Here is a 25,463-nt window from a genome sequence, read left to right on the forward strand (position 1 = left end):
TGAAGAGACCAAAGAACTAAAAATAAAGAATGATAGTATAATAGTTTACAGTATATCCTAAAACCTGTATATGGCATATTTTCCATTATGGTGTCGAAGGGAGCTTGTGAAAACATATTATAAATCCTAAGGTAATTTTCATTTCTAGAAAAACAGCGAAGTCAATACACAAAATAAAGTACATTGCTAGACGCTCACAAACTCCTAACAAAAGTTGACAATTTTCTGCAAAAGAAATGCATCATCTGCTTCAGGATGTGGGTAAGACAAGCATGTTCCTGTGGTAACCATTTCTCATACAAGGAAAATAGCTAAAGAGACAAAAATCTTTGCTAAGCTGCAGCCTACTAGGTCTCCTGCTTTGTAAGAGCAACAAGAATAGAGATTGAGCTGTTTAACAAGTAATTTAGAAATAAACATTCGATGAACCAGTAAAGTCTGTCAAATAAAATGACTTTTAATTTACAATGGAAAGAAATACCTTAACACAGGTTGATACTGTCAAAGCATTTTATTACATGGCATTATACTTTAGGTGGATGTAATAGGTCTAGTATATTTTACAACCGTACAAAACAAACATCCACATATATCTTTTAAGGTTCTAGTCAATCCCTAATAATAATTCTCTTAGTGCTACAAATACAAATTCATTTAATTAAAATATAGTATACATTTAATTTCTCGTAATCTCATATTTTTCCTTATCTTTTAACCACAAGGTTATCTTCTTGTAATATTTACTTGTTAGTGTTATTTTGCACTTTTCTTTGTTCATTGTAATTCATTCATTTTATTCACCCTTTGTCCCACAAACCTTTGTTGAGTATTTACTATCAGTGAATAATTAGGTCAAATAATCTTTTCATAGATTTTTTTCATGTTGCACTTACTGACCTTCCGGGACTCATTTTGTAATTTTTCTAATAAAAAGCCTCACTCCTCATTCCATTGCTGTTGATCCACTCAAAACTTCTATCCAAAAGCTATGATTGTTACACCTTTACTTCTAAGGGTGAGATGGAGTGGGATGGGGAGAGTAGGATGGTGAGGAAAGAAATGGATATGTATCATATGCATCCAACATGAAGTGCACTCAGCTAAGTGTTTAACTCATGTTATTTTAAATGAAGTAGGTATAGTAGTATTCCCTTTCCATTAATTGAAAAATGGAAATCTATTAGCCCTTAATGAACTGGTCACCTAAGGTCACACAGTTAGTAGTTGGCAATTTCAGTAATGTAGCTCTAGTCTGTCTAATCTCAAAGGCTTTACAACAGTTCTTCTAAAAATCACAGTTGGCACCCGATACTTTTTATTTCAATCTTTGAATAAAAGATTGTTTGAATCTATGCTATTCATAAAACCCAGACCTCCTCCTCTTTCATTTTGCCTGTAAAAAAAGTCTATTATTTAGATTGATTACAAAAGAAATACTTTTTAACAATGGTTTTTGAAGCAAAAGTACACAGCCCATACAAAGAAAAATGCTAATAAATAAATTAAAGCATTTTAAAAATTCTGAAATCTGTCTACCCAGACAATTACTATGCTTGATGTTTTTTCAGACCACTCCCCTAAGATTACTAGGAACAATAGATAATAGCTTATGTATAGTTTAAGCATCCAAAAAGTAGTACAAACATACAAATTAAAACAAGGGAAAATGCAAACAAAACATGTCTATTTTTATTAGTAGAAATGAAATAAGGAATATCACAAAATTAATGTTAAAGAAAAAGGATTTATTATGTAGCATTCTAATTATTTCATATCAGTAGGTACCTTATATTCTTCATAATCATTGGTATCTAGCAAGTCCCTTTTCTCCAGTTCTGTAAGTTGTTCTCTTGAGGGGTCAGCAGGTAGTGTCTTAACAGAGGCTTGTTCATATATGGGTTTTGCATTAAAAAATAGTTCCTTCCAATCATGCATCAACTTATACGGAATCAGACTATCGCACAAAAAAAAGGTAGAGATGAATCAATGGTTAGTCAAATACAGATTTTAAACATTGGTATTTTTATTATATTTATGTAATTAGCTCACTTTCATCAGACAGAAATAATTACTGAAAAATGATCTTAAAGGTTACCATATGTGCAATGACAATAAGACTAATATATATGAGATTTTTCTGTTACAAATCATTTACAAAATGTAAACCTACTTTTCTCTTAAAGGGGCCTTGAAAAGCACTCAGTTTGTTCGTTTTGCACAGGAGGACACTGATACTAGAGCATTTAAATAATTTCCTAAGGTTGCATAGTAAGCTGATATCAGAGCTGAGAATTAAGGAACCTAAGTGTTCCGACTGTACTCAATATTTTTAGATATATTGTTCTGCTATGAAACAGTCAATAAAAAAGTGAAAAGAGCCAGTGGCATAAAGTAACAATCATTCTTCAAACCCACTAAGTTCCAGACATTTTACTAGCTATTAGAAATATAATAGCAAGTGGAATACCTGGACTTAAATAGCAGACTCTGGGAAAGAAGGGGAAAAAATAATTGCGTACATAAATGAAAGTTTTGAATAAGAATTATACAATGGGAAAGTACAACAGTATGACTCAACTTAACTTGTTGGTTCCAGGAAGGTCTCTTTAAAGAAATGACTGCTAAGCTGAGTCCTGAGGAATGCTTAGGAGACAACAAGGACAGAGTGATGGGAAAATGGTTTCAAGACAAGATGTGTGAAATGTCCTGACATGATCATAAACAGTTGGACTAGAACCTGAAATTACAACTTAAAAAGTAGTATTTCATTCTGATTCATGCTACAACATGAAAGGACCTTGAAGACGTTATGCTAAGTGAAATAAGCCAGACAGAAAAAGGACAAATATATTATTCCACTTATATAAGGTACCTAGAAGAGACAAATTCAGAGACATCAAGTAGGATAGAGATTATCAGTGGCTGGGGATTGAAGGGGATGAGGAGTTATTATTTAACGGCTACAGACCTAACAACTTTTCCTGTTTAAAAGGCTGTGTGTTCAGGGGTCTTGAACTCCTGACGAACCTCAGATTCAGGTACTTCTCCTTTTTGCTTTCTCCACCACTTATTAGGGCTTTAAAAAGCTCCAAAATTACCTGTTTCCTCCTAATAACCTTTTAATATTCTCTTTCAATATGACTTACTATGACATTTGTAGACATTCTATGGCTTCATGATTGCAACCCACTAAAGTAGTCCACGTATTTTGAAAAAAACTATAGAAGAAAAAAACCTTAGCTATCTGACCTTTACTGTAAAATTCTTTTCACATTTAAGGATATGAGGATAGAAACAGATAAAATGGCAAAAGTAGGAACATTTTTAAAATATGGAGATCCATATACCCTTTACCCAGTGTCTCCTGATTGTAATATCTTGCAAAACCACAGTACAATATCACAACCAGGATATTAACATTGATACAGTCAAGATACAGAACCTTCTATCACCACAGAACCCATCATGTTGCCCTTTCAGAGCCACACTCACTTCCCTCTCACCTCCATCCCATTCTTAGCCCCTGGCAATCACTAATCTGTTCTCAGTTTCTATAACTTTGTCATTTCAAGAACGTTATATAAATGAAATCACAGAGCATGTAACATTTTGAGACTGGCTCTTTCCCACGCAGCCTAAGTATCTGGAGATTCATCCAGATTGTGGCATGTGTTAATAGTTTATTATTTTATATTTCTCAGCAATATTCCATGATACGAATGTATCACACTCTATTACCTGTTGAGAGATATCTGGATTGTTATCAGTTTTAAGCTATTACAAATAAAGGTGATATAAACATTTGTATACAGGTTTTTGTGTGAATTTAAGTCTTAATTTCTCTAGGATAAATGCCCAGAAGTGTAATTGCTAGGTTGTGTGGGAGTTGCATATTCTGCTTTTTAAGAAATTGCCAAACTGTTTTCCAGAGGGGCTGTACCATTTCACTTTTCTCAGCAGTAATGAATAGTGGTTTTCTCCAGATCCTTGCCAGTATTTGGTGTTTTCATTTTTTTAAAAATTTTAACCATTCTTATAGGTGTGTAATGATATATCATTGTGATTTCAATTTGAAATTCTCTAATGACTAACAAGGGTGAATTTTTTTACTTGTGTATTTGTCATCTAAATATCCTCTTCAGTGAAATGTCTTTTCATATCTTTTGCCTATTTTTGAACTGGCTTATTTTTTATTGTTGAATTTTGAGAATACTTCATATATTCTAGATATTAGTCTTTTGTGGGATAGGCAGTTTGAAATATCTTCTCCTATTCTATACATCCTTTCATCTTTTTCAAAGCAAAAAGTTTTAATTTTGAGGAAGTCCAACTTATAAAGTTTTGTCTTTTGCAGAGCAAAAATTTTTAATTTTAATGAAGTCCAATTTGTCAAGTTTTCCTTTTATGGATCATGCTTTTGGTGTCAAGTCTAAGAACTTGTTGCCTAGTCATAGAACCCAAAGATTTTCTCCCATTTTTTTCCTCAAAGTTTTATAGTGCTATGGGTTACATTTAAGTCTATGATCCACTTTAATTTTCATAAAAGGTGTGGAAAAAGGCATATATGCATCTTAAATAAAAATAGTCAGTGAGTAAATCAAGTCAGTAATCAAGGTCTCCTGGACCCCACCTTTTAGTCTTTTCATGAATCATTTTTATCTCTCTTTACTTATCATCCTAGTATCTATTTTACAATCTTATCCTTCCTCATTCTCTATCATGTCTCTACTGTTATTATGAAAAAAATACTTACTTATTTGTCAACATTCGATAGTCTGCCACTTTAGTGGACAAATCAACTATTTGATCCAAAATTTCTGCACATACTGAATAATGCTTTTCATAACGAGCTTGAGCTCTTTCCACAGCAATCTGATCATGAAATCTCTTTTCTTTAAGGAATTGTTCTTCAAAGTCAATCTTGGCTTGTTTTGCCAAAGCCTAAAAAGGCAAAAACATATTTTTAAGTCACTATAATTGAATCAAATAAAAATAATGTCATCATTTCAATGGCCAAAAAGTCTTTCAGTAGAATGAAACCTCTTCTCACACCAGGAAAAAAATTAATCATGAATGAACACTTTTTTCTTAATACATTAGCACTTAATGCAAAGACAATATTGGAAATATCCTACTCTTAGCTTATCTTATCAACAAAGCATAATACAGTCAGAAGTGATCTAACTGGGGAAAGCCCAATGTGGATTAATGAGGAATTGCATCTTAAGCCTTCAAAAAGAAGACCTGAGTTCACCGGTTGCAAATAGGGATCAGAGAGAAACAGGCAAGTCTGTGCCAGACCCTAAGCATAGCTGACCCCTCCCTCCCACCTCCAAAGTGCCAATTTGGACACATCTGCTATAGCCATTGCCCTCTGTCTTTCAATGGGAGAGTTCTATAATACTGGTTTATACTTAGAAAATATTTTAGAAAGTCCCAGATTATACTGGCTTGAGAATATAACATATTTGCCAACAAATGTTAAATGTGTTAATTACAAACCCTCTACAGATACAGCCTTAACAAACTGATGGCATTCATTTGTAGGAACATCTATTTATGTAGAAAGCAATGAAACACTTAGCTTGTTATCGCCCTCTCCTTAGTGCATTATTATTTTGTTTAGGGAATCTTTTCTTCACACAAGGTACAAAGGTTGAACTCAGTCCAGCCAAGCTGAGGATAACATAATACTTAATAAGTGGGATTCAAATGGCCAAATATTGCTTTTCAGATAGCTATGCCAGCTTCTTGAGAAATTCAGTTACATGCTAGCCTGCTCTAGGAAAAAAACTTCCCTCCTGTAACAACCCAGTGAGTATCAAACGGAAGTAAACTTGGGCTTTGGAGGAGCTATGGTCGAGTTCGAGCCCTAGATTTTATATAGAATTCAATTTCTAGCTGTGAGACCTTGGGCAAGTCATTAGTCTTCTTGTGTCTCTATTTCCTCAAAGTCAGGATATTAATAGTACTTAGCATACCCCAAAAAATTACCAAACCATCTCATCAGAACAAATATTTCCTATTATGATACTATTCATAAATGACTAGATGTGTGACAATGGATTGCTGTGTAAGGTCCACCATTTGTTTTGCTATTACTGTTTTATTTTGTGTGCTTTTTTCATTTTTGTTGGGAAAGGGGTTAAGCTGGGTGATCACTAAGGTCAGTTCTGTACATTTGACAGATTCAGGAATTACATCAGAGTTTGTTATTCTTGTGTTACTCTGTATACCCTGTTTTTATGGAGAAAGAGTACAATTTAAGTACAAAGCTTTATGGCATGATTCATGAAGTGAAGAATTCAGAGGAAAAATGAATCTAAGAGAGCAGAAATATCCAATGAGAATTCATGGAAAGAGTGACAAAAAAATGGATCATGAGGTTGGTTTAGTACAGAGTTCTCTGAAACACATGGAAATATTTAGGATGTGAGGGAAAAAAACCTTTAAGGGAATGGTAGAATGTTCCTACCAGTAATAGTATAGCTTTCAACCCTGGTTGCTGCCATTGCCTGTCTCCGCATCTCCCTCTTTCTCTTCCTCCCTTCCTCGCTCCCTCCCTCCCTCCCTCTGTTCCTCTCCCTCCCTTCATCCAGCTGTCTAGTCTTCCTTCTCCTTTTCTATATCTACCATCAATCCTCTGCCAAAGCCACCATAATTTCCTGTCTCATTACAGCTAAGTGGGTTGCAGCCATAAAAAGAGAAGGAGGAAAAGGAAAAAGGAAGTCTGTGGGAGGTAGTAAATCTCTGTGGTTATGAGCCTGGACTCTAAAATCTGATAGAGCTGGCCTTGCTCCCTGCTACACCACTGAGAAGCTGTGTGACTTTGAGCCTTCCAGTCTTCAATTTCCTGATGTGTTAAATGTAAATAACGATGGCATCCACTTATGGTCGTTGAAAGAATTATATTATACATGCTTGTAACAAACATAGTACAATGCTTGACTCAAAGTAAAGCTCAAAAAACATCAAATATTATTGTAATGAATTTTCAATAATTATAGCAGGTAGCACAGAAATTTGAAATCAGGAACTGTCTTAATATAGAATAGTTTTGCAATTGTCTCAAAGGAAGAGATTAGCAGATTTAATCTAAAAACAAAACAAAAACGCTCATAAAATTGAGAGTGAAAGAAAAACACAAAGTTCTCCACCCTCGTTTTCTTTCTCTCCCTCCTCCTTCCTTCCTCTCTCCCTCTCCCTCTCCTTCTCTCTCCCTCCCTCTCTCTCTCTCTCTCCTCCTTCCTTCCTCTCTCCCTCTCCCTCTCCCTCTCCCCCTCCCTCTCTCTCCCTCCCTCTCTCTCTCTCTCTCTTCTTTCCCTTCCTTTCCCCTGAGATGGAGTTTTGCTCTGTCATCCAGAGCTGGAGTGCAATGGAGTTATCTCGGCTCACTGCAACCTCCGCCTCCTGGGTTCAAGCAATTCTCCTGCCTCAGCCTCCCAAGTAGCTGGGACTACAGGTGCACACCACCACACCTGGCTAATTTTTGTATTTTTAGTAGAGACAGGGTTTCACCATGTTGGCCTTGAACTCTTGTCCTCGTGATCCACCTGCCTTGGCCTCCCAAAGTGGTGGGATTACAGGTGTGAGCCACCATGGTCAGCCTTTCCTTTCTTCCTTCCTTCCTTCTTTCCTTCCTTCCTTCCTTCTTTCCTTCCTTCCTTCCTGCCCTTGTCTCTCTTTTCCCTTTCTTTTCTTTTCTTTTTCCTTCCTTCCTTCCTTCCTTCTTTACTCTTTTTTTTTCTTTCTTTATTTCATGAGCAAGAGCAAACGTGGTACTGCCCTTATGGACTTTACATGCCAGTGGGATAGGCAAACAGTCAAAGAGCCACACAAATACATGTATAATTACACACTATGACAAGTGTCATTCGGGCAAGACCATGGGGTATGAGGCCTGACCTAGACAAGAAGGGGCATATGCATGGAGCTTTGAAAACAAGTATTAATTGGGTGAAGGCACTTGGGAAGAAGGGCAAAGTAGAAGAAATGACTTGTTCAAGGATCTGAGAGCAAACCAATGTGGCCAGAACCCAGGCAATGAAGGGGGGCAATGAAGCTTCAGAGGGGATTATATGGAAGACCAACAAAGGCTGGAGCAGCCTCCCCAAAGTTTCCTGTGCCACTGAGGGTAGCGTGTTGGCTACAGTAGCTGAGGTCTCAATAGCACTGGGCTTGCACCTGATGACTGTAGTGTTTCCAAGATGGCTTGGCCCTTATAACCTGGGGCATTGTACATTCTCTGTGTGCAGAGGTAGGATGAAAGAGTAAAACTTAGGGTTGATTTAAGGAAAATAAATAATGTTATATTCTTACACTCTCCAGTTTTTGGTCACCAATTCATAACCACTAAAAATGGATGAAGGAAACCACTGCAGTAGTAGTACTGCAGTAGAAACCAGGGGTGGTAGTGTAGACATGGAGGAAAATGGACACGATGAAGAGAAATTTAATACATGAAAATGATAACACTCAGTGGATATTTTGGGTATGGAAGAATAAGGGTGAAGCAGCTTTCAGGTGGGCCCTGAAGTTTCAGGCTTGTACAATTTGATAAATAATGATGCCATTTGTTGAGCTATGGAACATTGAAAAAGACTAGTTTCATAGAAAAGGTCATACATTTGGCTTGGAACATGTTGAATTTGAAGTGTCTCTGAGACATATGACCACAGATGTCAAGGAATACTAAAACTATGGCCCTTCATCTTGGAGGACAGAGGCATAACTGCATGGGTCATCTGTCTATTGCAGTAAATACTTCACCATGGTTGTGGATGAAATTGTCTGAGAAATAACATAGAAAAGAATATAAGGAAGTCAAAGATGAAGCTTTGAGCAATCTGTTAATAAACGTTTTGATATAAGGGAACAATGAGCCTGTAAAGACAATGACCCTGCTCCTGAGAAGGAGCAGCCAAAGAAGTAGAAACAAAATCAGTATTTTCCACAGCAATACTTAATAGAAAGTAGCCATGGAATAGCAAATAAATACTATTAAAATAAGTAATACAAATATTATTAATACTCTGTGAGCATAGTTAAGAAACCTTAAAGACCTTAATAGATTTACAAGTACTTTTAGAATGTGCCATCTCCTCCCACTCTCAAATAACAATAAAACTCACAAGAACAATAAAAACTAAGAACAAAGCTGGAAGCATCACACTACCTGATTTCAAACTACACTACACTACACAGGGCTAGAGTAATCAAAACACAAAAACAGACACATAGACCAATGGAACAGAATAGAGAACCCAGAAATAAGACCACACACCTCCAGTCATCAGATCTTCAACAAACCTGACAAACACAAGCAATGGGGAAAGGATTTCCTATTTGATAGATGGTGCTGGGATAACTGGCTACCTATATGCAGAAGATAGAAACTGGACCCCTCCCCTACACCATATACAATAATTAACTCAAGATGGATTAAAGACTTAAATGTAAAACCCAAAGCTATAAAAACCCTGGAAGACAACCTAAGTAATGCCATTCGGGACATAAGCACGGGCAAAGATTTCATGATGAAGATGCCAAAAGCAATTGCAACAAAAGCAAAAATTGACAAATGGGATCTAATTAAACTAAAGAGCTTCTGCACAGCAAAAGAAACTGTTGACAGAGTATACCGACAACCTACAGAATGGGAGAAAATTTTTACAAACTATGCATCTGACAAAGGTCTAATATCCAACATCTATAAGAAACTCAGACAAATTTACAAGAGAAAAAACAAACAACCCCATTAAAAAGTGGGCAAATGACATGAACAGACACTTTTCAAAAGAAGACATACAAGTGGCTAACAAACACGTGAAAAAAAGCTTAACATCACTGACCATTAGATACATGCAAATCAAAACCATAATGAGATACCATCTCATACCAGTCAGAAAGACTATTATCAAAAAGTCAAAAAACAACAGATGCTGGTGAGGTTGTAGAGAAAAAGGAACACTTTTACACTGTAGGTGGAAGAGTAAATTAGTTCAACCATTGTGGAGGACAGTGTGGCAATTCCTCAAAGATCTACAGGCAGAAATACCATTCAACCCAGCAATTCCATTACTGGGTATATACCCAAAGGAATATAAATCATTCTATTTTAAAGACCCATGAATGCCCACATTCATTGCAGCACTATTCACAATAGCAAAGACATGGAATCAACCTAAATGCCAATCAATGATAGACTGGATAAATAAAATGTGGTATATATACACCATGGAAAAATATGCAGCCATAAAAAGCAATGAGATCATGTCCTTTGCAGAGACATGGATTGAGCTGGAGGCTATTATCCTCAGCAAACTAATGCAGGAATAGAAAACCGAATACTGCATGTTCTCACTTATAAGTGGAAGCTAAATTATGAGAACACATGGACACACAGAGGGGAACAACACATACTGGGACCTTTCAGAGGGTGGAGGGTGGGAGGAGAGACAGGATCAGGCAAAATAACTAATGGGCACTAGGCTTAATACCTGGGTGATGAAATAATCTGTACAACAAACCCCCATGACACACATTTACCTATGTAACAAACCTGCACTTATACCCCTGAACTTAAAATAAAAGTTAAACAAATATATATATATATATTTATTTATTTATTTATCTTGGTATATATATATTTTTGGTATATATGTGTGTATGTATATATACACACATTTTGGTATATGTGTATATATGTTTGTATATTATATATATAATATATATACCAAAAAAAACCTCCTTTCTTCACATAAAAGAAGTAGTAGAATGATAATGCTGTAGGGAATAAAATGGATTTTGTTTAGTTAGTGAATGATATAATACTGGAAAGAAGAGGTGACTGTTAATTTGGCAAACTGAATTCAACATTTATTGATTGATTTATTCAGCTCCTACTTATGTACCAGCTACCGTTGGTGGAGGAGTTGATAAACTCAACATGTACGGATGAAAGCCATAAAATCCAACCATCTCTAAGGGAGAGATGCCAAGGAACTAGATAGCTCCGCTGTTGGAAAAGGTAATCATGTGAGAGGAAGAAATATAATTTTTTCAGATGCTTCAGAACCTCACAATTTAGGTCTCTCAGGCTTTAGCAGGCCCAACTGTTCCAGTCCTCTGAAGTTAGTTCAACCCCAGTTCAAGAAAGAATAGATGATCCTTATCACCGTGAGACCAGTCCAGCTAAACATACTTTGCTATTTAGCTGAGCTTGTGAAATAAACATATTTTTCAAATAGGAACTTAGAAAGATAAACACATCATTTCTAATGTAAGTAAATGCCACTCAATCTAGTCAAGTCTATTTTTGCCAAAGAAGAGAGATGAAACAATCATCCAGATAACTCAGCTCTTGAAGCCAAAGAAGACATTGAGGTCAGCATTCATTCAGCTCAAATTCATGGGGTATGGTTCTCTCTCCCTATTCCATACCCACCATTTAGGCTATGCCTGTTCCACAAAGGCAAAAGCAACACTCTCCTCCCTGCAAAATATGCTACTTTCCAAATGATATTTCTAAAAATTGCATAATTTTGGCAAAAGTTACATTGCACTTTCATGGGGTATCACAGTGGAAGCTATGAAGCTAGTAAATAAAACACTGCCCTCCTGTTTTCTATAAGGTTTCTCTTCTGCCCAGTCTGGTTTTGTGAATATCTTATGACAGTAAAGACAGGCTATCTAAAATGCCACTCACAGGAGTTCTCTTCAATCAAATGTGGACTAATGGATTAAATAAATCTGAAACTTCCCCAATAGGAAGTAGACAAGAAGTAATCCATATACTCCATTAATAAAATCAATCTATTTTTTTTTACTAGAACTCACATATACATAAAGTTTGGGACAAAAATAATCTATTAAATAATTAAAAGATTGGATATTTTGATTTTCAGAGTTGTAAAAGGGCCGAGACACAATGATACCATAGTAGCAAAGAGCACAGCTAGCAGCCCAGATGTGAGTTTCTGTATACCATTCTCAACTACAGTGCACCACAGTACCCTAGATAAAGCATTTATTCTCATTCTGAGGAAGGAATAGCATAATATGGGCCTGAGGAATCTCTTTTTTTTTTCTTCAGAAGGCAAGGAATTGTTGATTAAAGATTAATGGTATCTAGTTGAAAGGAAGCAACTTAAAAGTTCTCTCACTGCCTGAGGATATTCACCTAGAATAACCAATACCAATGCCTACTCTAGTAAACTTAGTAAACTTTTAAAGAAAAAAAAAGTATCTAAAAAAAAAAGTAATGACTCAAGGAACTGAAAGTTAGACTATCACCATTCTTTTTGGCAGCACACTTCATACTTGAAGAAAACAGAGTGACATATTTAAGATATTCAAGGAAACAAAGTGTGAACCAACCATTTTATATACAGCCAAACTTACAATCAAGTATAAAAGGCACACACTGTTATAAGAACTCAGGGAATATGGTTTCCATGAGCCCTTCCTGAGAAACCTATTGGAGAAAGAGCTTCAGACAATCAAAATGACTAGAGAGACATGGACATAAGGGTTGGTGGTGAGCATTAAGTACTTAGCTACTTGTAGAATCAAGATTAAAAGAAGACAGTATAGTACTATGTAGTGGCTACATGCCCTGTTGATGGAGTTATACAAAAATAAAAATGGGCAGATAACAGGCTGATCATACAAAAGAAAATCAACTCTTATTAGATGATTGGTAGCAAAATATAGCTTTGTTTACCATGACTTGGTAGAAAGGAACAAAAGGAACCTTAGAAAGATTTCTAAGGAAGATAGTATTTACCGCTTCTCGATCAAGAGCATCCTGGAAATCTTTAAGTCGTCTTTCCTCATGTTGTTTTTCTCTGAAAATTCTGTTTTGCCATAAAACTTCCTTTTCATGCCGAACATGCATGAGCTGCACGGCAATCCTGCGCTCCTGCTGGGACTGCCGCATCAGCCGGTTAATCAGCTGTTCCTCCCGATAAGCCTCCTGAAAACACCAGGGGAATTATTTGTTAAAGTGACATCCAAATTTCCCACTGAGCTACGAAGCCTGTACAGAAACAATATACAAAAGGCATAATGTTCATCTAAATCAATTTCTGTCATTTGACTTAATTTGAACATGGCAAAAAAAAACCATGTTATGAAATGAGGATTTCCAACAAAAGTTGGTGTTTAGAAACATTATGGCTTTGCAACTCACAATTACTTTAAACAAATTATTACTTCATTCAAAACATTATTAGAAATAAATTAGGTGATTTTTTTTCAAGGTTTTAAAAACAAGCAAATAGCTAGCTAATGGATACTAGGCTTAATATCTGGGTGATGAAATAATCTGTACAACAAACTCCTGTAACACGAGTTTACCTATATAACAAACCTGCACATGTACCCTGAACTTAAAATAAAAGTTAAAAAAAAATAAGTGCTATAACTCTAAATTTAAAAGCATGTTTTCAGAAGGTTGGGATTATGCTGTACGCATTTTAACATAACTACTAGTTGTAAAACAAATGCAGGCATTGTCAGCTGAAGACTGCAGATCTGATTAGTTCCCAGTGAGGATATCACAATATCAACGTGAGGAAAAGCTATTAATACAAACTGACAGAATGTGAAGCCTGGAGAAGAGGCTGGGGGAAATGACCTCCTGCTTATCTTATCTGAGTGGTCATAATCTGAAAGAAAAACTAGATAGATGTATTCTTGGCTGTTTGAAGAGAATAGAAAGGCGACCAGTAAATGAACAGTGGAAAAAAAACATTAAACTAGGAATCAGAGGACCTGGTCATCATAATAGGCTGGGTGGCCTTGGGCAATTAACTCAGTTTCTCAGGCCTATTTCTCATCAGGTAAAATTACGGGTTTAGGTGGAAGATAATATCCAAGGCCCCATCAAGCTCTCTCACTCTTTCGAAACAGAGACATCATGTGGAAAGAGGAGGTATCTATAGTACTCAATGGGGAAGACATAGAAAAATATCTAGAGACTGGAGGAACTTACTCTGGTCTATAACCACTATTTAATTTTCCAAAGATGCCCAAGCAGCTCTATAGAGGAATAGGGCACTGCAGAAAAGACCTGACAGCTAAGTATTCAAGGGTCCTCTAGTTAAGAAGTGAGGGAAGGGCCTGGCATTCAAATGCCAGTTCCAAAGAAATGGCATAGAAAAGATTCTTAGAAGGCAGAGGTAACTGACTTGGGGCAAACCTTAGTTGGCCAAGATACTAGCCATATGACCACAAAACCAGGTGGGAGCCAAACTGTGTTCCCAGTTTGAATACACTTAAATGCCTATGAAATACTTTAACAAGCCCAAAACTAAACTCACTAACTCCCCTTCAAACCTGGTCCTCTCCCCATATTTCCCCATCTCAGTTGATGATCCTACAATAATCCACTCTGTGATCTAAGACATTAGGGTCATCCTAAGTTCACTCCTTTCTCATCACTCCCAATACTCAATTGTTCAAGAAGTAGTCTAGTATACCTCCTAGGTATGTTTTTAAACCAACCCCCCATTCCATTCCATACCCAGTGACACCACCCCTATCTTGAACAACATCAGCCCCTCCCTACCAATCCTTTTCTTACCATCCCTACTCTCAAAACCTATCCCTTAAAAAGTCAAATTGATTTTTATAACTTTAAATCTCATCATTTAGTTCACATAATTCCATGTATTTATCAATCAGTAGGCAAGATATCAACTTGAGCACAGGTCTCTGGCTGTCTCTTCACCAGCCAAACTAAAACAGGAATACCTAAATTCCAGGGAGAAACTGGAACAACTTGAAAGCTAGGGAAGATATTTTGAGGCATTTCTGATGGATTAAGTGCAAATGGCACCAGAAGAAAACATTCAGGGCTGATGTGGGATTTATGTCATGCTTGTGAAAAGCAGCAAGTAATTGAAGGAAGTAGAATTCCTAGCCCTGACATATACCATTTTTCCTCTGGAGGAGAGGAGAATGGATGGAAAAACCAGCCATTGTACACATAAGAATTTCCCATTCCACCACTGTGGACCAGCATCTCTTGTGTCAGTTGCACAGGAGCCTGGGCTCACTACATTCCATAGGAAGGAGGTGGTAGGAATGGAGGGAATGCAGCATATGCTTCAGGCCTGGTTCTAGGAATAGCAGCTCACCCACACACAGAAAAGAAGCAGCACAAGATGAGGTTCCTGTGATGGAAATATATAGAGCCCTGGCTCTTTTTTAGGCCCCTTAGGTTGCTGGATTTCCAAACTGGTAAATATACCTCCAACTCTAGTTTTGAAAAGTCAGTGTTAATAGCATCCTAGTGGAAAGTGAGGAAATCTAGAAAGAATTCATTTATTCCATTTTCCAGGCAAACGCCAGACCTAGATTACAAGCAGAAAATTAGTGAGAAAAAACCTTGCAGCCAACACACAAGTACTTTGGAACATACATAGAAATGTGTTCAAAATTTCATTGCTAGGTAATGAAACTTGAAATGGGTAGGTATTTTAAAATTAACTTTTCAACTATCTAGTTTTCATAATTTGAAATTCTTCTAATTAAAAGGGAGATAACCAAACTGATTGAATAAAGATAAAATTTGAAGAAATCAGAATATGAAGAAATAACTTCCTAGCACAAAGAGATGTGCAGAGCTATTTTTTTGAACTTTCACTAAGAAAGAAGTGGAATCCATGAATAAATTTCACTTCTTCATATTTATATGAAGGCTTTATTTCCTTTCAGCGAACAAGCAGACCAGACATGGGTAGGTGAATAAAAGCATCTTCAAATGGTCTTTGTAGACATGCAGATTTGTCCTATTTACATTCACAACTGAAATCACCGTCCACCCCAAGTTTGTTCCTCTTACCATCTTCCACATCTCAGCAAATTACACCTCCAGCCATCCAGGTGCACAACCTAGAAATCCAATTTTTCATGCCACTTTTTCACTTTCCTTTGTTTAATGAATCAATAAGTCTTATTGATTTTACCTCCAAAATAGCTCTTAAAGCTACTTCTCTCAATCCCTATTGCCACTACACTACATTTAAACTGGGATAATCTCTTACCTGAATTACAGCAACAACAGACTTGGATTGCCCTTCTGTAATCTATTCTCCAAACTAAAGCCAGAGTGATCTTTCCACAGGCAAGTCTGACCTGGTCACTCTTATTCTGCTTTGCATTCAAACAGGAAATCACAAAATCTCCTATTTCTTTCTGTATATCTTACAAGGCTCATCATAATTTGGCCTCTGGTGACTCCTGCCAGATGGCATGACTTTCAGTTAGCTAAAAACACTGAGCTTTCCATGTGATATTCCCTTGTCTGGAAACACTCACCTTCCACCACCTTTCCTGGAAACTGCCCCTAACCCTGACCCCACCACGACCATCCCACCTTCAATTAGCTAACTCCTGACTCTTTATCCATGCTTCTGCTATTGTCCTCCAGACACTGTCTCCTGAAGCAAGCCAGGTGGACTTCTCTAAGTGTCACTCGCCCTAATCCCCCTTTCACCTTCACAGCACTTTCACACTCCAATGTACTTGCTGTTTGTAGATGCTCCTATAAACAGAAAGCTCTGGGAGACAGGTGTCTTGTTATTCTTGCTCTCTGTCATATCTCTGGGCCTATCACAAGTACTCAAAGCATGGAAGTTCAATAAATATGTGTTCAATGTAAGAAATGATCAGTGATTCTCAAGCTGCAGTGGCGTCAGGATCACCTAGACAGCCTGTTAGCACAGATCACTGGGCCCCACCCCCAGAGTTTCAGGTCTGGTCTGGGGTGGGGCCCAATAATCTGTATTCCTAAAAGTCCCAAGCAATGCTGGTGCTGTTCGTCCAGGAACCATGCTTTAAGAACCACTGGAATAGACTGGTGAACAAAAGGAGAGGATGAACAACTTTTCCACATTGTTTTCATTAAACCATTCCCTTTTTCCTCTAAAAGTAACAATAGAGTACACATGGCAGATACAGATTTTAGGTTCCTTTTAATGTATTTCTTATTAAGGTAAAATATACATAACATAAAATTTACCATTTTTAAAGTATACATTTGTCTTAATTACATTCACAATGTTGTACAACTATCACCAGATTTTAGATTCTTTAGTAAATAGCTACTTTTCTTCCTAGTATATTTGCTATTATGATGAGGATGTGAAAGTGACATTTGATGCAGAGTAGCAGACAATACATATATAAACTACATATTATGTGTGTAGAAGACTACATTTTGTAGAATTCCCAGCACTATTACTTAACCTTCATCTAAATATCTTACCTCTTGTGCTTCGTGGGCTATTAACTGGTCCATTAACAATTTCCGCCGTCTTTTCTCCCTTTGCTCTCGTGCAAAAGCATCTTCTTCAAGGCGCTTCTGGATTTTTTTAATGTACTCGTCATCTGAGTAAGTATTTAACAAATCGGTGGTTGTCTGGCCTGCTGTATCTAAAGAAGTCTTGGATGCACTAAGAATAATAGTTTTATTTTAGATTTTTAAATAATAATGTGATCCCATGCCACTATCTGTGACTATGGAGAAAGACCTCAGGAGAAGGATCCCTTGAGTTCACTGTTAATTTATTAATACAAGCATTGAAGAAAATATTTGAAATCAGTGTGATACCAATAGCTTATCAACAGATCCCATTTGCTTCACCCCATTTCTAAATTCTCTGTGAGGTCCTTATCATAGCCTTCTTTCAAGGCCCATCAGCTTTTTGTTCTTTCACCTTTTTTTTTTTTTTGAGATAAAGTTTTGCTCTTGTTGCCCAGGCTGGAGTGCAATGGCACATCTTGGCTCACTGCAACCTCCGCCTCCTGGGTTCAAGTGATTCTCCTGCCTCAGCCTCCTGAGTAGCTGGGATTACAGGCATGTGCCACCACGCCAGGCTAATTTTGTATTTTTAGTAGAGACAGGGTTTCACCATGTTGGGCAGGCTTGTCTCGAACTCCTGACCTCAGGTGATCTGCCCGCCTTGGCCTTCCAAAGTGCTGGGGATTACAGGCGTGAGCCACCGTGCCCAGCCTGTTATTTTACTTTTTTTTTTTTTTTTGAGACAGAGTCTCACTCTGTCGCCCAGGCTGGAGTGCAGTGGTGCGATCTCGGCTTACTGCAACCTCCGCCTGCTGGGTTCAAGCAATTCTCCTGCCTCAGCCTCCCGAGTAGCTGGGACTACAGGCACACGCCACCACGCCCGGCTAATTTTTTGTATTTTTAGTAGAGACGGGGGTTTCACCATGCTGGTCAGGCTGGTCTCGAACTCCTGACCTCGTGATCTGCCCGCCTCCGCCTCCCAAAGTGCTGGGATTACAGGCATGAGTCACTGCGCCCGGCCTTACTTTTTATGATTTTCATTCTAACCGGAAATTCTGCATTTCTTTTCCTATTCTTCCTGCTAGCTCTGGGCCTCTGACCTCCCCTGTTTTGAGTCAACAATAGGCAGACTATTGATAACCCAAGTGTCAGGGAAGGCACAGCTCGCAACAGCAGACCAGGCACATTAATGCCAGGTCACTAGAGAGTACTTCTATGTACAGATGGTTCCATCTACTACACTCTTCCATCACCTATGAAAGTGCAAATTACTGTATCAACTCTCAGATCAATTTTTGACTGCTTAGAACAGTGGCTGAACTCTTATTGAAAACACAGCAGTTGAAAGTTGGCTTGCTTACCATGCACACATGTAAGCACAGGTCTGACTGGCTTCTTGCTCATGCCCTAGAGATTCAAGTGAGAAGACTCAACTCAGAGCTCTTGTCCTATCTCATGTCCAAAACGTAAAGGATCAGGAAGAACCCAGTGGTCTTCCCAACAGAAAGTTAAGCACATTCAATTTAGTGAGTCAAATGGGGGCTTGGTACAGAATTCATAGATTCATTCCAAATTTATCATTAAAAGATACATTTTTATGTATACAAAGATCAAATAATCATCAATTCTCAACTGTATCCTCTTCAAAAAGTAAACAGAATAATACAATAGTACAAGATATACCATAATGTTACTTGCCTAGAAATAATGAATTTTTATATTATGTATAATCATTGCTTTTGTTACAAGTAATTAATATATTTGGTTTACAATATTACTTATAATCTTATTATTCAAAAAATAAGGATATATTATTAAAGTGTGTAGAGACTTGTCATCAATTCTTATATAGACACAAGCACTCTGATAAAAACATAGTTAACTCATGTTTAATTTTTAATGATGTAATACCTGCTTATTTATAATATAGACCATATTGTAGTATAGGTCATAATTTGGAGGTTTGCGCCTCCCAGCTGATCTCCTAGTGAATAAGAGAAGTATCCTATTTTTCTTCTGCCTGCACCTGTGCCTAGCATGCCTGGCAAATAGTTGATGTCTGCTAAATTTCAAATAATGTGCTAAAAAACACCATACATACATAAAAATCAAACTAAAGTTCCAATCATTTTATCAGCCGGGGCTCAACCTTTGATTGTATTCTGTCACTGAGAAGAGTTGAGTACAAATTATGTAGGTACCAAGCACTCAGTAAGGCCAAAGACAGAGTTTAACCCTATCTATTTATTAAGATTTAGTATTTAATTGTGTAGTGTAACACTTTTAGATCTTTCATCAGAAATCTTATTATATTTGTACTTAAGTGTGTTGTGTAAAAGCTCCTGCCCTGGATTGAGCGTGGGTTAATAGCTCTCTCAACACAATATTTATGCTGTCAATAATATACTTAACAAATTGCTTCTCCTTTATCAATTAGTCAACCCATCCATCTGTTGTCTTATTCCAATAAAGGTGAAAAAAAGCTACACATTATGTACTTGAATAAATATTCATTTTACTAGATGTAGGTTTCTTGAGGGCAGTGATTATATTTTCTTTTTATCTGTTTGCTTGCCAGACCTTCATCTAATGTAATAATTGTATGTGTATAATCTATTAGTAGCAGAAACCTTGGTCAAATTTGTATTTCTTAAGAAGTAGTTGCTGGGAAAAGCCTCTGACAAATATATTAACCCAAATACCAAATTACAGCAGCCAATAACCCCAGCTAAAGAAACAAATAGCAGACAGGATTTATTATTCATCTAAAAAATGAAAAAATGGAGGAACCTTGTTACATGGGGAAAAACCAGCCATGAGGGCTCTTGCATTGCTGGCATGAGACATTATTTCATTCTTCCACAAAAGAAAAACGATGGACTTTGAGGTGGCATCCAGAGAAACTGTTCAGGAGCAGGCTATGAAAAAGGCAGCTGCAGAAAGTGCTCCTGAGGTTCAAGTTGGGAGACTGTATTGCCTTCTGGAGTCAAGTTAGTGTGAAGTTTTTCAATGTGCCCAGAACATTCTTGATTCTAAGCTAAGATTCAGCATGAACTAAAAAAGTAGTGATTAATGAAATGGCTTAAGAAGGGTGCTATATCGTAACCATAGCCTCTGTTTTCTTGAAAAGTTTGCTCTAGGCCAGCACTTCCCAACGTTTTTCTTTTTAAGGCCAAAAGAGAAAACGAACTTTGTGCAACACACTGGAAAGGATTTAGATTCTCAGATGAAGCTGTTCACAGCCACAGGTAACTGGCCCAGGGACTTCAGCTGCCCCAGGCCTTCTCCTCCTGCTGTAAGTGAGGGTGTCAATATCTCAGATGCCCTCTGCTGGAAATCTTTGGCAGGACCAAGTGAAGGCTTCTGTGAAGAAGGGACCTGACACTACTATTTCCCTCCCTTTTCTCTCAAAATAGAACCCCAATTTTACGCAGGGAAACAGTGTGTCCAGTTAAAGACTACGTTTCCCAGCTTCCCACTCTGTCAGGTGTGGCCATGTGACTGAATGCTCTCCAATAAGATATAAGCAGAAATGTTATATGGGACTTCTGGGAAGGCTTTTGAAAGAAGCTATTTCAGATAGGAGATATCTACTTTTTTGTCTGTCTTCCTTCCTGATATCTGGAACATGGGCCAAGTGGCCGGAGTCCCAGCAACCATCTTGTATCATGAATGTAACCTTGAGGATGAAAACCACACAACAGGACAGTGAGGCAAAAGAAAAGAGGAGCCTCAGTCCTTGATAACCCTGGAGCTACAGCATACACTATGGGCTGCTTACCTTCTGATTTCTATTACATGAGAGACAAGCAGATTTCCCTCTAATTTCATTCACTGTTGTTTTGGGGTTTCTGAAACTAACTGATAGAGACCTAGGGTCTGGTTGGGTTGGCAAAGGCAATAGGGAGCAGGTAAATGTTTGCAGCTGTAATGTACAGGGATGATCTTTAAGACATTTAATAACTGACATGGCAAGGACACTAACCAATAGACATGGATACTGGTGCAGGGCCTGGGAGACAGTGCTGTGCTTCATCTTAACTATGGTTGCTAAACTGTGTGGAAATTGAGGGGTCCCAGGAAAGGGGCAGGCCAGGGAGCTACAGAAAGTAGCATTCACCAAGTAGCAAAGTATTCAGTAGTTTAAGATGGTCTTTCTGGTGGACACCATCTGTTTATCACCACAGAGCCTATGGCTAGAGAGATGGGTGAAAGAATGAGAAGAAATTGGTGTTTTCATGGGCCAAGGTCAGGGTAGGTGTGTGCTAGGGTTCAAGTGGTGGCTGCATGGATGAGGAGACTTGGATTATGTTGTTTTTACAGGTCAGGATCAACACTGATAAATGGGAGTGGGAATCAGAATAGGGCATCAGGAGTTTCTGCAGAGGGTAGGAGGAAAGGTAATGTACATGAGTATTCTCCATTTTGCTTAATTTTCTTTCTTACACCTGACTTCATCATTTCTTCCTTATGGCTCTGATTTTCCTTGTTCCTCCTCATTTGACTGTCTCTCCCTTCCTTCAGGAAATTTTAATATGAAACTGAAGTATGTAATTTTTTTCTGCTTTTCTTTAGAATTAGTACCTTCTTTAACAGAGATTTATCTCATATTCCATAAGATGTAAATGCATAGAGTTTGGATCATTTCCATTTAAAAATATAAAAAAACCCAAGTTGTTCCTACATATGTCATCTCTGATGAATTACTTTCTGTGAATCAATGACCTCTCATAGAAAACAAAGTGTGAAGGAGCTTTATCTTTAGGTAGATGAAGCCAATTAATGAGGAACTTTGTTCAATGGACCCACCAAAGTGACTGTCTTAGTGACATTTGTTTAATGAACTCATTCACTCAACTTCTTACTGCTGGTCTCTATGCTAACTGCTGAGGATACAGCATGATATAAACCAGAGTCTAATAAAGGATTTACTGTGACAAATTTAAATTAGTGGTACTTTGAAACAATTTTAGTGAATGTTTAAAAAATATGTGTGAACTTAGAAGAATAAACATAGCACAGAAAAATAAATCAACCTTACGTTTTGTAATAGTTTCTTTCTCTCAGATATTTATAACAGTTGCTAACAATCTGAACTTTAGCTCATTTATCTTCCCTAATTACTCTCTGAATCAAGATTCTTTGGAGTGAAAAGATCCTGGAATAGCTCTTCCAGATAAACTATTTCTAAATATTCAAAAGCTATGTGTAGAACAGAATGCGGTTTTGTAATTCTTAAAATAGCTCACATCTCACCTTTCTTTTGCTTGGAGATCCTTTTTTATTAATGCTTCGAACTTCTTAATTTCATCAGCCACATCCTTTAAAGAAAATTCATCATCAGTTCTCTGCCTCTAAAAACCATTGAAAAATCTTCATTTACCACATTCATTCAAGTTTATAAAGTGACATGTACTACTAATTCAAGGTAATTAGGATATGAAAAGCTGCATTCTAAAATTTTTTTATAATTTTATTTGTTGCTTTTAGACTGGGCTAACTATACCTAAAAGAATGTGAAAATTGCCTCCCCTGAATCATTCACTTCATGATTTTGACAGGGCACCAAAGGGCATTTCATTAGAATAAAGATTATCAAAGAGTCAGGACATACATTTTTGGATACAAATATTTCCTTTTCTTTTTTCTTTCTTTTTTTCTTTTTGAGATGGAGTCTCACTCTGTCGCCCAGGCTGGAATGCAGTGGCGCGATCTCGGCTCAAGGCAACCTCCACCTCCTGGGTTCAAGTGATTCTTCTGCCTCAGCCTTCTGAGTAGCTGGGATCACAGGCATGTGCCACCGCAATCCTCCCGCCTCGGCCTTCCAAAGTCAAATATTTCTTTAAAAATTGTTGTCCTGGGTGTTTTAAACATTCCTCATACAACTTTATTTACACTATTAATTAGTTATCTGAAGTTTAACTTTAGGTCATCTTTGTGTTTTACAAACACTTTTTAAAAAACTTTAATCAGGCCAGGTGCAGTGGCTCACACCTGTAATCCCAGCACTCTGGGAGGCCAAGGCCAGCGGTTTGCTTGAGCCCAGGAGTTCGAGAGCAGCCTTGCGTACCTGTAGTCCCAGCTACTTAGGAGGCTGAGGCGGGAGGATTACTTGAGCCTGGGAGGTTAAGGCTGCAATGATCCATGATTTTACCACGGCACTCCAGCCTGGGCAACAGAGTAAGACCATGTCAAAAAAGAAAAAAAACAAACCAAAAAAAACACAAAAAAAACCTTTAATCAACTCAGGGACATATGAAAGGTAGATACTGAAATGGAGTCAGATAAAAGCCTCTGTAGGTGGTAATTTTAGAATCCAAGTACAGAATATTTTGTTAGTATTTAAAAAACAAAAAAAAAGTGAATTAATGTAAAATTCAATGGATTTAGGAATCAGAGAGATCTGTCAATCTCTGCTTTACTACCACTGGGTAAAACATGTCAACTCTCTGGGTCTCAGTTTCCTCATCTACAAAATGGGAAAAATAATACCCTACTTAGAGAGTTATTTACAAATTAAAGATAATGTGAAGTGCCCAATCCACAGCTTGACATACAGCACATGTTCAATAAATGGTAGCTATTAATCATCTTTATAGGTCACATGAGAGAATATAAACAATCATTGTAGCAGTATGCAGTGTGAGTTGCAGGAATTTGTATCAAACTGAACTGTAACATTGCTCTCCTGTGAAATATAATGAGATTGCATCTTACTGAAATGATTGACAGTTGGTGTGGTCTAGTAAAATGTCACTGGTACAGGTATCTTAAATTTAAATATACTGATAGCAACAAGTCACTTAACATTCCTGGGATTCATAGAAAAATAGTGTGGCATGATGAGGAGGAATTGAGTAAAAGCATATAGTAGGAATGGCATATGTATGCTATGTGTACCTTGACTGGCCCCTGCTGTACCCATGGCAGTTATGACCTGCTATGGTTTGGATGATTGTCCCTGAAAACCGCATGTGAAATTTGATCCCAGTGTTGAAGGTGGAACCTAATGGGAGGTGTCCGGGTCATGGCGGTGGATCCCGCATGAATAGACTGATGACCTCCCTGGGGGTAAGTGAGTTCTTACTCTGTTAGTTCCCATGAAAGCCGGTTGTTAAAAAGAGCCTGACACCTTCTCTCTCACTCTCTTTTTCCCTCATGAATCGATTGATTCCCTCCCTAGAGGTGGGTTCTCACTCTATCAGTTCCCATGAGAGCTGGTTGTTAAAAAGAACCTGGCACCTTCTCTCTCCCTCTCTCCCTCCCTACACCCTCTCTCTCACTTTCTCTCCCCCCATGTAATGTCTGCACATGATGGCTCCACTTCCCCTCCCCCTTCTCCTTACTAAGGCCCTCACCAGATACCCAGTCTTGAATCTTCCAACCTTCAGAACCATAAGTGACATAAACCTCTTTTTCTTTAAAAATTACCCAGCCTCAGGTATTCTTTTATAGCAACACAATGGATAAGACATGACCTATTACAACAGCACCCATTCTGACCTACTTTGTTATTGACCACAGAATCTTTTTCAACACAGGAGTCCAGACTGCCATTTAATAGGAGTTTGCCATTGCTGGCCTAAAGCTACATGCTCCGTTCTGAACAAATAACAATATAAAATAAGTTGAATATGCATATAGTGGAAGAATTCTGAATGAGAAAGGACAAGGTCAGAGATAATTTGGAAAGCAAATGTGAAGTTTTGGAAAGTCTCTCTATATGTTCCAGAGACAGACTATTATTTAGTTAAGATAAACACAGCACAATATTAAAGGATTATCACTTACTTCTGCCTCTTTTTTCTTTTTCATCATTTTTCGGGCCTCGAGTGCTTTCAAAGTACGATTTGATGCAGGTTTAGGAATCTGTATAATAGCTGCTTGGATTTTGGCCATTATTTCATTTTGTCGTCTTCTGTTTAAGTATTGCTGAATATCCCATATACATTAGTTTAGTGATTCAGAATAACAGAATAGGCAATATAATACACTCATAGGTACAAATATATAAAATTTATCTATTGAAAATTTCAGAACCCAGCAATTAGCCAAGAGACTAGGTGTCACAACTGTGTAATATTAAGAAGGAGGTGTTAATATGACTTACTGTGAAAAGCATGATATTAAAACACAATTCTGGAATCTGCAA

The 25,463-nt window shown here is 37.5% G+C and overlaps 1 protein-coding gene across 19 annotated transcripts in view; it reads right to left on the minus strand.

The window, feature by feature from the left end:
• The window catches only part of SPEF2 (sperm flagellar 2), a 198,141-nt gene that overhangs the window by 143,526 nt on the left and 29,152 nt on the right, over positions 1–25,463 (minus strand). For 18 of the 19 annotated variants that reach the window (XR_010157255.1, XR_010157254.1, XR_010157256.1 and 15 more), the window contains 6 exons: positions 25,103–25,243; positions 22,568–22,632; positions 17,276–17,462; positions 12,788–12,976; positions 4,754–4,941; positions 1,786–1,954 (listed from right to left, as the gene is read on the minus strand). Coding sequence is in view for 16 of the 19 variants with exons in the window: in XM_009449294.5 (XP_009447569.4) it covers positions 1,786–1,954; positions 4,754–4,941; positions 12,788–12,976; positions 17,276–17,462; positions 22,568–22,632; positions 25,103–25,243 (939 nt within the window). In the remaining 3 variants the exon portion in view is untranslated. Of the gene's footprint in view, positions 1–1,785; positions 1,955–4,753; positions 4,942–12,787; positions 12,977–13,359; positions 13,451–17,275; positions 17,463–22,567; positions 22,633–25,102; positions 25,244–25,463 lie in introns of those variants that run through there. The other variant, XM_009449293.5, reaches the window with a different exon arrangement.

The sequence above is a fragment of the Pan troglodytes genome, chromosome 4 (genome assembly GCF_028858775.2).
Source record: "Pan troglodytes isolate AG18354 chromosome 4, NHGRI_mPanTro3-v2.0_pri, whole genome shotgun sequence".
NCBI lineage: Eukaryota > Metazoa > Chordata > Mammalia > Primates > Hominidae > Pan > Pan troglodytes.